Below are 17,836 nucleotides of genomic sequence, written 5' to 3' on the forward strand. Positions count from 1 at the left end.
ACATGTAACATAGAACATACTCAACCCCTAGCTAGTGATTTCGATGTCCACGGACTACCGCCATGTCCGCGGACATATCGAAAATCTGAGCGTGGTGAATCTAAATTTAAATAGTGTGCCTCATTTTCCTTTTGAGGTTGGCTCTCCGTTTTTTTTGTTTTTATTTGCAAATGCTTGACAGACACCTGTTATTTTGTATTTTTTTTTCTTTTTCTTACTTTACTCCTAAAATCTTCACATAACCTTCTCCAAAGCAACCCTTACATTCCAAAACAGAATGGCATTTCCCATAAAAGATAAGGAAATGCCATCTTCTTTAAAATAAATAGCATTACTGGAATCAATATTCTCATTATTACAGAAGAACATACCAGCTCTAAGCATGAAGGCACATATGCCTCGGTTGATTACACACCTAGCATTGTTTTGCTGAGGACAAAAAACTGAATTATTGTCCCATATTGCCCTAGGTACTAATCCAGAAAAAAATTACTTTGGCATTTGGAAGGATGTTCATTACTGCTTGAACCAAGTGTTCCAAATCTGCCAACAAAGTAGGGGCACTGACATAGCCCAAATGGAAAGCACCATAGTGCAAATCGACCACATGGGGACTGTTGATCCTGCCCATATCTTCACAAACTTGTACAATTCCCTGTACATTGCAATCAGGCACAGTGCTCCACACCACCTCCACTCCTTTAACATCACAATTCTTTGCAACATGCCTGCATTGAGCATACTGTTGTAAACCATGCACAAACATATCTCCGAGCACCAACACCCTGACTTTCTCCACTTCTGCCATCTTCACTACACACAGTCTCTTTGAACACAAATCCACAACCTCAACATCTGATTGGCTGATGCCTACAGTCTTCTTTCCCTGCTGGATTTGCTGGAAAACCCTGGATGTAGCACGCCCTGTCCGCAGACCGCATCACTCTTAGACCGCCCTTCTACCATTTCCATTTCATTCTCTGTGCCATTCCCTCATTGGATACAGCTAACCAGGCACACAATACGGAGAACGTCCTCAGAACACCCCTATTTTGTTTATTTTCGAACATTTCAGGATACCGCAAGTGTTCTTAGAACACATTCAACTTGCCAGCGAACAATATGGACAACGTCCTCAGAACACCCCCATTTTCTTTATGTATGAACATTTCAGGACACCGCGAGTGTTCTTAGAACACTTTCAGCTTGACAACGAACAATACAGACGTCTTCAGGACACCACCTGCGAACATTCCAGGACCCCACGAGTCTTCTTAGAACACTTTCAACTTGACACCGAATCCATTCTGTTTATTTACGAACATTTCAGAACAGCCGTGTTGTCCGCAGAAAAATCGAACACAACAAAAGTGTCTAGCACATAAAAAAAACAGAACATTGAGCCTATCTCATACTCCCCCATCCTCCCCAAACACTCTTACACACCAACACACTCCACTAAATACAATTTTTAATCAAAGTTTCACAGCGCTGTACTCAGTCATCTGCGAATGCAAGATGGCGGGCACCACAGAAAATTTGATGCGCTTCACGCACCACGCCGTCCAATCAGCGAACACGTAGGCGGTTTGGGCTGTAGGCGTGCGCAAAGTTTTTTCCCCATTATGTCTATGGGAAAAAACGAAAGTTTTGGGGTCCCCCTATAACTTTGCCCCCCCTGGACCAAACCTCTCCAAACTTTGGGGCCATATACTTTTTTTGCAAAGTTTGGTGAGGATTCGTCGAGAGTGGTAAAGAATGCAGCACGGAAATAAACTTGATATGGTTTGAACAAGAGATAATATGAGGACTTTTTTCCCTTGTGACAACTCACTCCCCCCCTTAATGCAATATAAAGAGATGGAAAGTAGAGCACACAGTTTTCAGGGTTACAATCGAAATGCAGTTCAAATTCCAGTTCCGCCCAGCAAGCTTAGAGAAAACTGGTATGCTTTTAAACAGGCAAAAATACTTTTAATGTGATTACAATGAAGTGGTAAATATGCTAAAAATGATTTTAATTCACTAAAGGAGATTCAGGGTAGGTGATAGTGACTTTGAATTGGCACAGGTCGACACTATCAATGATTCATGAGTGATTATCAGGTTGAAAACAAAATTCAGCAGTTAGAAGCAAAAGACAGCAATGTTGACAGGAGCTAATTTTTCAATTCGCAGCACTTTTTTCCGAGTGCGTAAAGCGCGATTATGGAAAAACTATTTTTGGGAGTTGGAATGTCCTTTTGGGTTTGTTGGAAAGCTTAGGATCAAAAGATACAGACGTTTTTGTGGAGGTAGAATTTCAGAAATAAAATAAAGATTTCAGAATGTCAAATGGCGCTTTACAGATTTGGAATCGACAGGATGAACACACAATTTCTATGCAGTTCTGGACAGGTTGAAATGGTTTGAATAAGATTATTTTAAAATAAGAGATTGGTTCTGTACAGTTCTAGGCGGGATACTCACTCCTAGTTTTGAACTGGAATGGGCCTGGGACTGCACTCTCGCCACCGGACGGTCTCTGGCACTGGTTCTGCTCACAGTGTGGCCTCTGGTCTGCTATTGGCACTGCACAGCGGTCTGGTCTGGGTCTGACAGGTTCTGGATACAGCTCTGCTTTCTGGGTCTGGTTCTGGTACAGGGTTCAAGCCAGAAGCCAAACAGCTCACCTGGCTGTTGAATAGTTTAGTTAGGTTGCTGGATTCTGAGGCCTGCTGAGAAGAGTTCAGCTTGTGGATTAGGCCTCAGCTTCTCCAAGGTTCTAGAGTTTTTGGGTTCTAGAGTTTTGGTACTGGAGTCTGTCTGGAATCCGGAGTCTGGAGTCTTTGTCTGGATATGGTCGGCCAGCGTGCTGCGCAGGAATTGATGAGTAGTGGAAAAATGAGTGTCCCTATCTGGGTCTCAGTGGTTCTTTTTATGTGTTCTCAAAGGGTGTGTGGAGGCTGACTTTCTATGCCCAACTCTCTGAGGATCCTGATAGGTTAAAGGATTTACTGTCCTCTGACTGGAGAAAGGAGTAGTGAGTCATCAGGTATCATCTTTATTGCTGAAGGAAAGAACACTCCCCCTTGCATTTACTCCCCCTTGCATTTACTTAGAAAACTATTTTTCATAACCAAACATGCTTCCCAGATGCACAAGTTGTTGAAATTACATGTATACATCACAAATTAATTAAGACAGGTCTCTGTTCAACCCTGCTCTTTCTAAGAGCTTGGGTTCAGAAATGACAACTTATTTGCGATTTTCATGGGTTTCGCAATATTGGGTTCGCCCCAAACCTTACACAGAGGTACACACCCTCTCTGCGCATATTACTGTAAGTTTGCATTTTTCTAGTATAAACCCAGTGTCTACAATATTAATAATTACGGGACTTGGCCTCAGAACATCGTACGGATTCCAGCTTGGTCTCAAATTGTGAGTGCATTTGTCATATTAAGAATCCCAAAATTGTACATTTCCGCCAACTTGATGCAATATTTTATAAGCAATTTAATAAAACATACATTTGGTGCAATATGAAATCCACAACCCAGTCTGGCCCGCCCCTAGAAGCTTGGCTCTGACTCAGAGGTCACATGGCCTGTTTCCTGCCAGGAGTTGTTTGACCAGTTACACCCAAATCAGCATATTCTATTCAATTGAAAGAGTCTATTGTGTTGTGTTCCTGCCAGCATACCAGGGTGCCACTCTCCATCTGATTAACAGGACCCTGTGATTTCCTGCCTTCTGGTGTAGGGCCTGGGAAGAGTAGGTGTGAAGAGTTCTCATAGACTAGCAAGACTTTTGAAGTCTCAGCTAACTCAGTTTACTGTTTAGCTTCTGAAATACAGGTCTCCTGTCAGAATTTAGATCACCAGCGCCGGTCAGTGGCGATCACCGGTATTGCACCCATTTTTGACAGCTGCCTTGAATTAATATCTTTACAAAGGGGATTTAGCTTAGTAGCATAGGATTCGCGCTGATATTGTATTGATGTGGATTCTTGCAGTGGAGTAATGTAGAACACCCAACAAGAAGTTGTATCCTTTTGGTGTTTTTGTGAGCAATGATTTTAGCAATTTTGACGATCAAGAAAATGAATTCCCAAACAGCTCTGGGTTGCTTTTGGCAATAAATATTGCTATTTCAAAGTGGTTTCAGGCTACTGTGTGGGTATCCCAATGGTGGTTCTAGGCAATGATCTCCTGTGTTCACTGACTGGCAAAAGTGGGTGGCAGCCTATTTTTCAGATTTTTACTGTGCATTTTTGGATGATTTCTGGCGAGCAGCATGCTTTCCGGTGGCCACTCTAATGTTTCTGCTGCCAGCGATGTTGTAGGGCTTGGATGCGTGGGTGAAAACATCCCACAGTTGCAAAGGAGCAAGGGAATTCAATTGCCCCATGTAAAACCTGTTGAAATTGCTCTGCTAGATCATTAGAAATATAAATAGTATGGATTTGAGAGAAACCTGGAATTAGTAGAGGGGCAATAGCCATAGGGGTGAGCTTTTTCAAGTGCCTAACCCTTTTCAAGATTCTAGGATTAGAGTCCACATGCAGTACCGCCTTTGGAAGTAGCAACTCAAAGGATATTAGCAGGTGATCAGACAACAGACAGGGATCAGTAAAGGATACAGAGATGTTAAGATTATGGGAGAGAACACAGTTTAAGATGCTTCCTTCATTGTGTTTAGCGGTCTTAGAATGTTGATGGAAACCAAGTGGTTCAAGCACATTCAAGAGTGAGGCAGCTTGTATGTAAAAAGTATTGTATGTCATGAGATCAAAAACTCCTACTAACAGAACATGAGAGTCGGTCTTCATGCTGCCATTGAGAAATGCAGGTAACTGTTCTTGAAAGTTCAAAGTTGTTTGAAGGGACCTATAGCGAATAAGAATACACACTGAGGTATTGTGGCCAACATTAACTTGTAGAGGTTTGCTTCCATAATTAAATATGTTAATTCCACAGCATGTTGGAACAACAACTGAGTATTTAACAAAGTTATTTTCAAATGGGAGTTCTTCAAGTTTATTGACGAAATGCCAGAAAGAGTGTAAGTGCAATCCCCTGGGATAATAATCAGGTGATGGAGGTTGTATTTGAATGATAGGTGTCACATCTTTAATTGCTTAAGAATTAAGCATAATAAAATTATCATTATGCGATGACAGTAGGAAACTAACATTAGAGGTGGGAAAACTAAAGAGTCAAAGTATATTGCAGTCACAGCATGCAGCTTCCAAGCTGCAAATTTAACAGATGAGTTTCTACTCAATTAATGATTGAAGGTGAGGCCTATGCAGTTTTTGTAAGTACATGGTTATCCATTTTGATTTTTAAATAAGTAAGTAATTTGGTAATTGTAGTGAAGAGTGGTTCTGTTGCCCTTATTATTGTATTATGATTGTGGAATTCAGCTGCATATGTTACTTACAATGGATTAGTTATTATATTACTAATGGGAGAACAAAGAATTCATTTTCCTTCCTGTAACATAGAGAACCACTCAAACTTCAAGGATTTTAAAAATGATATGATGACTTCTTTGATTCTTGGGATAAACCCCTGTCATAATAATTAAACACATTAATATGAGCTGCAGATGCAGTTGGAGGTACCTCTAAAGGTGGGGTCTAGATTTTACACGCCTACAGGAGGAGTACAGCCGAGGGAAATTAGAATCCATAGGAATGTAAGAATATATGGAAGGTGGGTCACATTCCCGATACACGTAGACGCTTTTGTGTATTACCCGCAGCCAGGGTGCCCTTCCCTTTCACTGATGCAGTCATCTCTTCCTTAGAGTCTGGAGATGAGTAGGTGAACTGCAGTGCACTGGCAATTGCTGTGGGAATGAAAGTGTATCTCTTAATGATTTAGTATCACATATATTGACAGAAGTGACAATCAGCATACATTTTTGGTTTGACAGAACCATCAAGAAGGGCAATGAGGAACGAGTAAATGTGCTCTACAAAATGCATAGAGAAGACTGCCGCCGCAGAAGGAGCCCAGTTAGACGGAAGAGTTTGGTGCAGTTGCTGACATGAGGAGTGTCTATCTTTGTAGTCCTACCTTCATGCTGTTATCTCCATAGGATGGGTGGCACTTTAATGTGAGTCAGTTATGTGACTCGGTTTCTGTTTCCGCTTCGGCTTGGAGAGGTCCAATTTGTCATCTCCATGGGTATGGGAGGTAAGGCAGTTCTCCCATGGTCTTGAAACCGTGTCATTACGCCACACTTTTAGGTCTGTGAACTCATGGTAATGCCACTTAAGGAGGCATAATTCCATTCATGCTCTGTTCAACAGATACAGACTAGGAAATGCGTGGGACAATTACGCTATGTATGTGGGGTTTCGGTGCATGGCGGTGACAAATTTGAAAAATGGGAATTGAGCTTTAAGAAATTTTATTTGAGATCTTCATGAGAATGGGAGGTAAGGTGGCTTTCCAACAGTTTTGTAATTGTGATACATTGTGAGCATTTTTTTTAACTTATGGATATTCTATTTATGGAAACACAACGTCATGCATGTTGTGTTTAACAGATGCAGAATAAAAGAAATGTATAGAACTTTTCCGCAATGTGTACTTGGATGTGGTTTATGGCGGCGAGGACTTTGAAACATGAGAATTGAGCGCTGGGGGTAGGGCACGCTGGCAGGAAGCTGCGTAAGTGACCTGACATGATTGGCAGTGTATACGTAGTAATAGTTTGGCATTTTGGGGTGGAGGGGGACATTAATGTAGCACGTTGTTTCCTCTTGTTTGGCATTGCAGATTGGTGTACGAGCAGCAATTCTGTTACCGTCCATCTCAAAACCAAGTGCCTGATTCATGGAATTTGTTGTGTAGTGCATAGTGGCTTTGCACTGCCAACAATCACCCTGAATCACAGAGCTGTGCAAAGCGTATTTTTGCAGTGCACAGTCACTGCACTGCAAAAGCACTCTTTGCACCAAGAATTAGTCCCATTTAGCATGGTGCAAAGAGTACTTTGGCATTGTGCACCGCTCTGTGAATCAGGGTAATAAACTGTATGGTGCTTTGTGAATCAGGGTGCTTGTTGGCAGTGCAAAGTCACTTTGCACCACGCAAAAAGTTCCATGAATCAGGCACCAAGTATCCATTGCAGTAGCAGGTAATGGGTATTTCTAAATTGTTTCAGGTCGAGTTGTTGTTGCATTCCAGGGTGTAGTGTTGAGGTATCACTTTTCCGTGTGTTTCTATTTTTAGAGAGGTGCGCTTTGGCCCTCAGGAAGACGACAGATGGCATTGGTCATTGAAACTAGTGAGGGCACTGTGGGAGCCATTTACTAGTGTTGCATGTTTGTGCACCTCTATGCCCCAACAAAATGAAATATAGTCAATTTTTCATCATCTTTGTGACATATGAACTTTAGTTGGCAGTTTGTTACGGTTGTGCAGTCAGTAGGTGGCAGGGTGTCATCCACTATGATTGCATCCGCACCTTTGTTGAGTACACAACAAGTGTATGCACTCATTTTACATGTGACTATGTGTAACAATCTTTTATAGTTTTGTATATTCGTTTGTATTTACATTGCATTCATTGTATTTTTGTATTGATACTCATGAATTTTTTGTGTAACTAATAAATCTGTGTGTGTGAACCACAACTCAGCCTGATATATTGGGCATATGAGGAACGTTTTAGTCCCACGGTAAACATTGGTACACAATATGTTCTACAAATTATGCCTATAAAATTGTGTTCTGAAATTGTTCGACATGAGGAGTAGACACAGCCAGGAGGGAGGAATCAGTGAGGACCCTGAGCAATATTGACACCAAATGACAACTAAAACACGCAGGCCAAGTGTGCCTGACTTTTGCAAGAGAATAAGAAGAGAATTCACTGGAATTGAAAATGGAAGGAGGGTGGATGTGGTCTGTTAAAAAACTTGGAACTAAAGAATTGATGGAGCAAGGATGGTTTGGGGGACATTTACGAATTTGTTATGCACCTTGTATTTGTTTAGCTGAAGGTTCCAATAAAACAGAAGATAAAGACGAGAGTTCAACATTAATCAAATAGACTGACAGTATGTCAGCCGTAGGGCTAGAGGTCCACAATAAGGTAAAGGGGCAACCATTGGGGCTGAGGTGAGGCAATCAAGTGGTGGAGAGGAGAACAGAGTGGCCAGCTGCTTTAAGGTTGGACATAGTATGCACACTAGGGTTGGGATCTGAAGTAATAGTACAATAAAATGAGGTACTGAGGTGTTAATACATGGCATCCCATTTCGTCCGCCAGTAATGGGGCCCCATGTGAGTTAAGGTCATGAGCGCAGAAAAGCCCCTTAATGGGGGCAGTCCTGCATTGTTACAAGACGAAGTGTCCTGCAATGTCAAGCATTATCTCCATTAGTAATGCTGTAAGTTAACCATTGAGGGGCTTGGCACAGGTTGCAAAGGGTGAAACACACAAGCTTACAAGGAAATACAGATACAAATGGCTGCCATCAATAAATACAAAGCGAGCATACGCAAAAGAGAGCAAATACCATTTCTGTTTCCATGATAGCAGAGGTGATGAATGGAGATGAGCAGCAGGGGAACCAGCGGTGAAAAGAATCAAGGCATCAGGTCAGTTGTTTCTTTTGTTTTTACAAAAAAGGGGAAAGAGACAGAAGCACATGGGGACGGCGAGTGTGGGGAGGAGGTGCAGAGAGGAAGAAATAGACAGACAGCTCAGAATCCGGGCTTGCACTGGAAGCTCATTCCAGCATTTTAAGCTTGCTGCTTGGCTGCAGCAGCACCAAAAGATGGTAATCATAGACTTCTTTACCCAAAGCAGGCATTGAGGAGGTCGCATGGGATTTTGCTATAGGAGGACTCTTAATATGAATTACTTCCCCGAGCTAAATGCTCATGGTAAGTGACTATCCCTTCTAGTTCTGCCATATCAGCAGGTCAAAAATCATCTGTATCATTATTTTATGGGTGTAAACACTTCCCCCAGATGCTGTGGGATCGGCAGAGCGCCAGGACAAAGTCAAAGGTCTTGTGGATGTGTTGCCTTTGAAGAAAGACCCAGTGTCAGAGGGGGTAATCATGCTACAAAGAGGCAAATGGAGTGGGTAGGATGCTGCAGAGAGAGGTATGGTTCTTAAGCATCAGACTCCACCAAGTACCTCCCAATAACATATCGTGGACCGTGGCATTCCCCAGGGTTCCACCCCGTTTCAGCGATTTTCAATATGAATCTGCATCATTTAATGGACTTAATTGCCAGTTTTTTTATATCATTTTATAACTACGCTGATTATATGCAAATCATTTTAGACTTCGAATCATCTAACAAGTCATCAAATGAAAATATTAGAAATTGTCATGCTGCAATCACGAACTGGTGTGATGCCAATGTACTGAAATCAACCCAGATAACATGGAATCCATCTTTCTGGCCTGATAACCTCTGGCAATGCCCAGAACCAAGAGATTAGATTAAAAACCTAGATATTGTCATTGATAATGAACTAGCGTTAGATAAACAGGTGAACTCTAACAGGAAATCATGTTTTTTCTTATCGGGAAAATCAGATACTTGTTGACTTACCACACTTTTACACTTCAGGTTATGGTGTTGAACAATTTCCTCGTTCCCGACTGGATTGCAATAATAGTATCTATCTCGGTCTCCCTTATGTCTCTCTCTGAACAGACTGAAAAGAGTCCAAAACGTGGCTGCTAGAACATTGATGAAGATCAAGACATCTGATCATATCACACCTGCTCCCATGTCAAGGAGGGCAAGCCTTTTCGATAAAGGCCACACAATTATAGAATACAATACCACTGACTATTCGGAAAGAGTATAATCTTCTATCATTCATGAAGAAACTTAAAGCACACCTATTTAACATCTGCATGCTATTTTCAATCTTGGGCTCTGCTTAATCTTTGATGGCCTGGAAATGTTCAGTTTTAATGTTCATAACTTATAGTGCCAAGATAGCTCTGGGTGTACACTTGCATTGTATAAAGCCCTGAATACAATACTGTGAAATACAATACTGTGCATGTTTCTGATTTTTGTGCACCAGCATTTGTGTTGTGTAATGCATAATGATGCTATTCACCAATATATGTGTAAATATATTGATTGATACATTCATTTCCATATCTGATTGTGACAAAAGTGCTGTAGACTCCAAATATACATCACCTGTTAGAAAGGCTAGGAGATATTTGTGAGAACCTCCATTAGAGATTGGAAAACATCTTAATTACCATTGGTTTTGTAAATGTGGTTGGCTGTAATCTGATGCATTTCCAAGACATGTATGAGCTTCTTAAGCATAAGGAAAAATATGATACCTGCTGATTGCAGAAAGGGCCACCACATTCACAAAATGTGCTGATGGACCGGAACATTTCATCAACCTACCTCAGTGACTGCCTATAGCTGCACAGTTGAAAAAAAAAAAAACTTTTATCTGCAAGAGACATGCTAAGACCTAGAGGCCCAACTTATATTATTAGTGGTACTGGACATCAATAAATGGTACAGTACATCACAGTATGTACAATACAAACTGTGTCATCATGTGAATCAGGCCATACATGAGATGGCTGGTGAAATTCAAAAAAGCATGTTTACCAAAAGTAGAGCCACATTCTAGCCTGAAAACTCTGCACACCAGACCAACCATTGGCACAGGAGCGGTTGGTGCTCAAACTTGGAAGACAGCAATGAGGTGCGTGTCCCAGCCGCACCGTCACTGCCAGCACTGACCACTGTGGATGTGTATTCCGCAAATGGCCTCTCAGTGTTGCACAGCTCCATACATGTCACAGGCACTTCTGGAGGTGGTGCTGAAGCAACCTGCGGGAACAGTACATCCAGAAGAAAAGAAAACACAGATAAGTGATAACCTCATGTCAGTGGTGAAGACGGTAGACGCTCAATCAGATGCTGAGATCAGACAATGTATATCATTTTGAAGAAAATAATATTGCACACTTAAGTTTAGACCATGTGGTACATGCGCATGGAGAACAAAAGCAATGCTTAAAGGTGTCCTTGATTTGTCAGGTTGAGGGGTGGCAGAGAATGAAAATACTGAAGGTACCACTCCATCTATGCCTCACAAATCCATTAGCATATCCACCCAAATGTGATTTTGATATGGGTGACGAGCATGTGGATTTCCTATGGTATTTGCATATTTTTGCACCTTTAAAAAGAAGGTGTATTCTATACGAATCTATGCTGACAGACATGGCAGGTGACATTTACTATCCATTTTGACTGGAGTGAAATTTTATGAGAGAAACCTGGGACAAAGGCAATGAAAATGGCGCAAGGGATCTCATGGCACATTAGTACGTTCATAAGCAACCACTTCTTGCTGTTTATGGGCAATGTTTTCAAGCACAGAAGAAAATATAGTTTGCATTATTGAAACAAACTGCAAATGTCACTGTACTTGTAAAGCAAACCCTCATGTTTTAGGATTGCATGCGATGTGTGTCAAAATGTAGCACCTTTGCATTTAAAGTAAGAAGAAATGGAAAAATGGCTTAGGTACGTGAAGGGCAATGTGCTGTTTATTCAGGATATGTTGAACGCAAAGTAGAGAGATCACTGTAAAGTATTTTTAAAGATTGTCTTGTGCACCTTTAATATAACAGATGTAAATAAGCCTTCTATGTATAGAAAGTCAAATTAAATTAAGAATTGGCTTTGGCAAAAGTGATTTATGTAGCTCTAAAGTGAATCATTAAAAAAAAGCGGATTGTTTGTTCAGCCCTGCATGCACTAGTAGGTTTGATATACCAGGAGATAAGCTTGACATTTGGAGATAAACAGTTTCATTCATCTTGCGCCACAGAAATTCAAAAAAGGTTGCTATGACAACAGCACCATTTGTTCGAGGCTCAGCCAAATGCAGAAAAATAGCTGAAATGAAATTCAGAATCAGGTGCCTCGGACTGAAATAACCTAAACTTAAGTCACATGGTACACCCAATAAAATTCCCCAACTGCAAGGTATGAACGGCTTTGCAAAAAGAATCCCTGGCCAGCTGATCAAGGTCAGTCATTAGCTGCAAGCAGTCACAGATATGTTTCCAAATCCGCAATTCAAATGAAACACACACTTAGTATTCCAAAATGAAATTACAGATCCAAAACACGATTTTGGCCGTAACGCCAAATCTTAGAATTAAAATAAAAGATGCTCTGAAACCATGGGATTCCCCTCTATAAAATGACTCTGAACACAATATGTGTGGGTCTGTTAATAAATGATTACATCATAAGTATTAATAAATAAGTCATATATAATCGCATACTTACCTGCTGCATGTCTCTGCATTTATTAGGCTCACCTGAACACAGAAAGTCATATTTCATTGATGTGTCATGTTGCTACTATGAAAAATGGAATACATATGAATTTTACCTCAAAATTTTCCAGAGTACACAGGCCCCACTCTATCACATGTTCACAAATATATTCAACCTATCAAATTAAGGGTAATATTCTCTCGGAGTGTCTGCCTATTAAGTTAACCAATGAAAATATACCCACATTCAAAAAGTGCTTTGCCCATTGTTGAAAAATGTAAGATCTTTTTAAGCAGACTCACCTACAGAAGAGAAGAGAACAAGCATTTTGAAGTCTGCAGAGAAGGGAAACTCATGTTCCAAATGGATGACTACTGATTTTGGATAATATCTCTATATGAAAGGGCCTAAACATGAGTGAGCATAAAGCAGATTTACCTGAAGCAGACCTGCTTTGTAAAGGGGAGTGAGAGAGACCAGATGGGGCCTAGCTGACTCTGAGTTCCTTTGAAGATTCTGAGGGTCCATGCTGGCTCTGTGATTTAAAAGAACTATTCAAAAGGGAGTATGCAAATGCCCCAATGTAATTATATATTGGTCCTCTAAAACTATGCATTTGTTAAGTCCCAGGAGTGGGTGGACTGGGGAGGTAATTGAAACTAAAGGGGGGTTATTCCAAATAGAAAGCTTTCATATTTAATGTGAAAAACAATCGTTCTTTCTTATTATGCTTAAAGTCAAGTGAAATCTGACTTATTAGAGAACATATCGCATTGTTGCATGTAGTGTACAATGGCTGATAATCTATTACCAACTGAATAGGAACAGAATATTGTAACCTGAGACAGTGGGATAAGTCTGGGGCAATATGTTTGTCTTGGAAGCAAGCCAGAGAGAAGTAACACAGGTTCAAGTCTCCATACTGCGCTTAAAAACTGGTCTCCAGTATTAATTGTGTTATAAAAGATTAATTACTTAATTAACCTGTTAGTGTTAACTATACCTTGCTTTCGCTGTATTCAAAGCCAAATGAGATTACATTTAAATAAGACCAAATAGCACTTTGGCCTTTTCTATGCTGTAGGTACAGCATTTGTAAAGGATAGCAAAATGAACTGTATCCAGGGCATTTTAACAGGCATAGTCAACAACTGGGGCTGTGAACTGATGCACATGCTTCATAGCCTGACAGAGAATGTATAAAGTAACACCTGTGAAACCCATAGATAAATAGTGTTTAGTATTTCCTTTTCCAAAGAAAAGGTGCAACTTCAAGTGGGAAATAACATTTCAATATTGGGGGAAGGGAGGATAGCTTAGGGGAAACATGTTTGTCTTGGAAGACAAGAAGGCAACACAGGTTTAAATCCCGATCCTGCGCTTAGAAAACATTCCGGGTATTAAGTGTGTTATAAATGAACAATTATAAATGTAATGACCAATTATAAACAATGATCTTGTGTTTTGAAGGCAGAAGGCCCCTGTCGTTATTCCCACAGTATACATTTAGGAGGCCAACTTTCAATTGATTTTATTTGAATAAACTGACTTTTTGATTCCAAATGCAGTCTCCTTCTTGTCCCAGGATTGTGGAGTGGGTTTGTATATTAGGTAGTGTAACATTAGAGATACCCACTTAGTTAAGAGCAATAATAAAGCACAACACATCTTGACAGCAACAAAGTGTTCCGAGCAACAAATTGTTCTGAGTGACAGCTTCAATCATCTTCTTGCACTACTGCATAATTCATGATACAGACATAGTAAACATGCACATTTAGAAAATGCAGGTATAGCATGCATCATTGACCTTATGTACAAATAAATTAAAGCACACAATTTCGACAGAATAGGTGACTTAATACCAGACTGTTCATGCCTTCATTCACCAAGCTAATTCCCAGAAATTCAAATTGTATTCCCATGAAATCATATTTATTACAATTACATATATATTATTATAGGCAATGCTAACTTTAGAGTAGGCAAAGTAATTTAAAGGAAGCAATGCAAAGACAAGGAAAGCAATGAACAGTGGCATGAAGGTCAATAACTCCTAGATAATTTTGACAAAAGTAGTAATATGTTATTTGATCACTGCAATGAACAGAGCAGTACATTATTAGTATTTCCCCTTAGAATAGCCTAAGATGTAATACCAGTTTAACAGTGTGTGATCTTCGGAGGGAATTGCATTATTTATTATTTCCCCCTTTTCTTTCTTTTTTTTACTCAACAAGCATTCCTTGGGCCTTACTACCTTTTGAGGTATGTTTTTTGCCTGTCCCTGCCTACACACAGATTCGATATGTTGATGGAATTCATTGACGTTCAACCAAGTAAATTGTGTGCCTTGGATTTACCAACTTCCTCATGGTCAATTGATGAAGGAGCGCTTTGTGAAAACTGCACAATTTGCGCTTGTAACCAGTTGCCTATTTCCACTGGTGCAGTTTCACTCATATGTATGTGAACCCTTCTATGATAACCAGAGCATTTAAATATAGTGCAAAATAACAATGATGTAAAAAATGTGAAATATAAGATCAAAATATTGCATTTTTGATGAGAGGTAATTAGACTAAATCGTATTGAAGATTTGCATCATCAATGGGGATGTTGCTCCAAGAAGGCAATTACAAGCTGCTGTCTAGGGCCCCTCAAGCAGAACACAACTGGAGGGCCGTTTGAGACAAATAAGCACTATAAGGATCCGGTGCCTAAGTAGCACTTGGAATAAGTCCTAAATGGTCTTGTTTATCATTTGCGTATGCAAAGCTCCTTATACCTGCGATGCAGCTTCTACAGCGCGCTGGGCTTTGGCGTGGAGACATTTGGTTAACCAGCCAAGAACATTTCTGTTTAATTCTCACAGAAGCTGAGAGTATGAGGCATGTTTTAGAGACCAAATAAACATCAATAACAATGGAAGTTTTGAGATAAGGCACTGGGCCGACGCCGCTCTTCCTGAAAGGTGATGATGATTATGTTAACATGAGATATGAATAATGATATACATTTCCTTTTATCTTGTTTAGTTATGAGATGCCTAGGAATTCCAACTCGGGTGATCACCAGTTTCGATTCTGCCCATGACAGTAGCATGAACCTATCAATTGAGGAATGCCATGACCACACTGGCAAGAAACTTCCAGCCTCAAAGGCCAGCAGCATATGGTGAGTTTTGTACGAGATGTCCTGTACCTGCCTCTGGTGCCTCCTGCCATCTGTGCTCCAGTAATTCAGTTCTGTGGAATATTAAACATTCTCTCATCATCACCTTTATGCTAATTGCTCACACGAAGAAGCTTTTGAAGGTAATTGGTACATATTTGGTAACAGAATACTTCGGCACTCTTAAACTGCTAACCTCACTATTGGGGGCTCAGAAGTATAATCCCAGTATCATGTAGGCTCAGTCATAAGCATATGTGATTGAGGCTCTGCCACCTAGAGTCCGCACAGCACATATACAGAGACACAGGCATTTCAGCTGCAATTATAAGGACTCTAACAACATTCAATAGCCCAGCACCATCAGCTCAGTAACAGGTCACTGCATCGTGGAGAAAATAAAGTGTCTCTTAATCGCTCCAGTGCCAAACACTGTGACAGTTATGATCGAGATTGATTCGCACACTGTCGAAAACGGCCCCTTATGCGCTATCAGGTAATATTGCCATATATATGGCCGTGGGGTAATGCCATAGGCAATATTATTGGTGGGGATCATTTATGGGGTAAATGGGACCAGGAGATGGGGAGGTGTCCTCTGCTCCCTTTAAACAAATATGTGGGTTGCAGGGGTATCCCCCTCAGGTTCCATGGCTTAATATCACCGCAAACATATGTCGATATTTTTGTATGGCGATATTTTTGCATGGATATTAACACGTGGAACCCCTTATTCATGCAATGATGCTGCAAAGAATGAACTTGAATTATTAACCTATTAAGAAACAAGCTCTCTAGAGCCAAACAGTTGCTTCTTGGTACCAATGACATGAATACAGGTAAGAATTGTGTACCGACCTCAAATATCTGTATCATGAGAATGCTTACCAAAAGTGTTTTGGTGATGGGTTTGCATTTTAAGGCAAGGGTCTTGAGAACATGAGAGACGTGTGTTTTCAACGAACATCTTACATCTCGTATTGGATGCAAAATCGTACACATGGGTTGTCTTGCGTGAGGTAGGTCGAAAATGGTGCAGGTGGCAACATTCATTCCCTTGCCAGGCATGATATGATATGATATGGCCTTTTCGTGAGTGTCCCCAAGAGAGATAAACGCCCACCCCTTTGCACATAAGCTTGTTTCTGATTAAAGCTTTGCTACGTCATTGAAGGAACGTGATTCCAACGGGGAATCCCATGTTGGTGCGAAAAGTACTAAGAACTAATTTCTCGGAAAGGTGGGCATACAAATGAACACCAGGACAGTTTCATTTCTATCATACATTGCGTAAGGAGGCAAGAGAAATGATAGCTATGATATATGGCCCTCCCCAAATCAGAAACACACAATAGCAGGAGCCAAGAGGTTGAGGCGTCTATTTATCATAAGTTGGTAAATGAAGACGCCCATTGGGCCTCATTACGACCCTGGCGCTAATGGGTTAATGGCGCCGTAAAAGGCTGCAGCGCCGTTAACCCATTGGCGCCTCACTACGAGGTCCCTTTGCGGGACCCGACCTGAACGACTGGTCTAGACCAGCCGTTAAAGTAGGGACCCGCAAAGGGAACTTGGTGCTAAGTACGGTACCGCAATTTGCGGTACCGTACTTAGCACCTTCCCCAGTCCCATTGAGCCCCATGGGGCAAAACTGGGAATGGGGAAGAGCCAATGTTCAATGGGGAATTACCGACCCGCCAACCTTGGAATGGGGTGGTAATTCCACACTGAACATTGGCAGACTCGTTACGATACCGGCACCAACCATGGTGCTAATAGTGCCATGGTTTGGCGCCAGTATCGTAATGAGGGCCACTGTGTTTGATTTAGACTTACTTACGAGTGAGGACAATTAGTGTTACATGTGCAGAGATGAACTGCAAAGATGAACTGAGTTCATGTACATAGTTGCTCAAGCATCTTTTAATGTATACAATTCTTTACATGCAATGGAATCTGGATGGTTGATTAAGGTTCTAGGTCTAGCCTGCAACCACTGCTGTTAGAGAATGCTTGGCTTTGAAACTACAGTCAGCTGTCAATGCAAGGGGCTGGGCTGCTAACACTGTAACTTGATACCTTGCACATCGTATTGAATAAAAGGTGATTGCTCACTCACATAGGCCGCTCCTCTTCATGTAATAATCAGCCTGGGAAAGTATTTGTATGTTTTAGATTTTGTATTTCCATTTTTTAACACAGAACCGACCCTTCAAAAAGAGTAGAGCTCAGGATAAAATGCGAGAAACAATAGCAGTTTAATGTGTAAAGATGCATTGGGACATCAACAGGGGGACAGCACTGAAATACAATTAGTGCAAACAAGCAGCATACAGAGTTGACTATT

At 40.9% G+C, this 17,836-nt stretch overlaps 1 protein-coding gene across 1 annotated transcript in view; it reads left to right on the forward strand.

The window, feature by feature from the left end:
* Positions 1 to 17,836, forward strand: part of LOC138580596 (protein-glutamine gamma-glutamyltransferase 5-like) — a 364,270-nt gene that overhangs the window by 255,090 nt on the left and 91,344 nt on the right. Inside the window, exon 7 of the mRNA XM_069651260.1 lies at positions 15,354 to 15,492. Within this exon, the coding sequence (XP_069507361.1) occupies positions 15,354 to 15,492 (139 nt within the window). The remainder of the gene's footprint in view (positions 1 to 15,353; positions 15,493 to 17,836) is intronic.

The sequence above is a fragment of the Ambystoma mexicanum genome, chromosome 3p (genome assembly GCF_040938575.1).
Source record: "Ambystoma mexicanum isolate Mex_15411 chromosome 3p, UKY_AmexF1_1, whole genome shotgun sequence".
NCBI lineage: Eukaryota > Metazoa > Chordata > Amphibia > Caudata > Ambystomatidae > Ambystoma > Ambystoma mexicanum.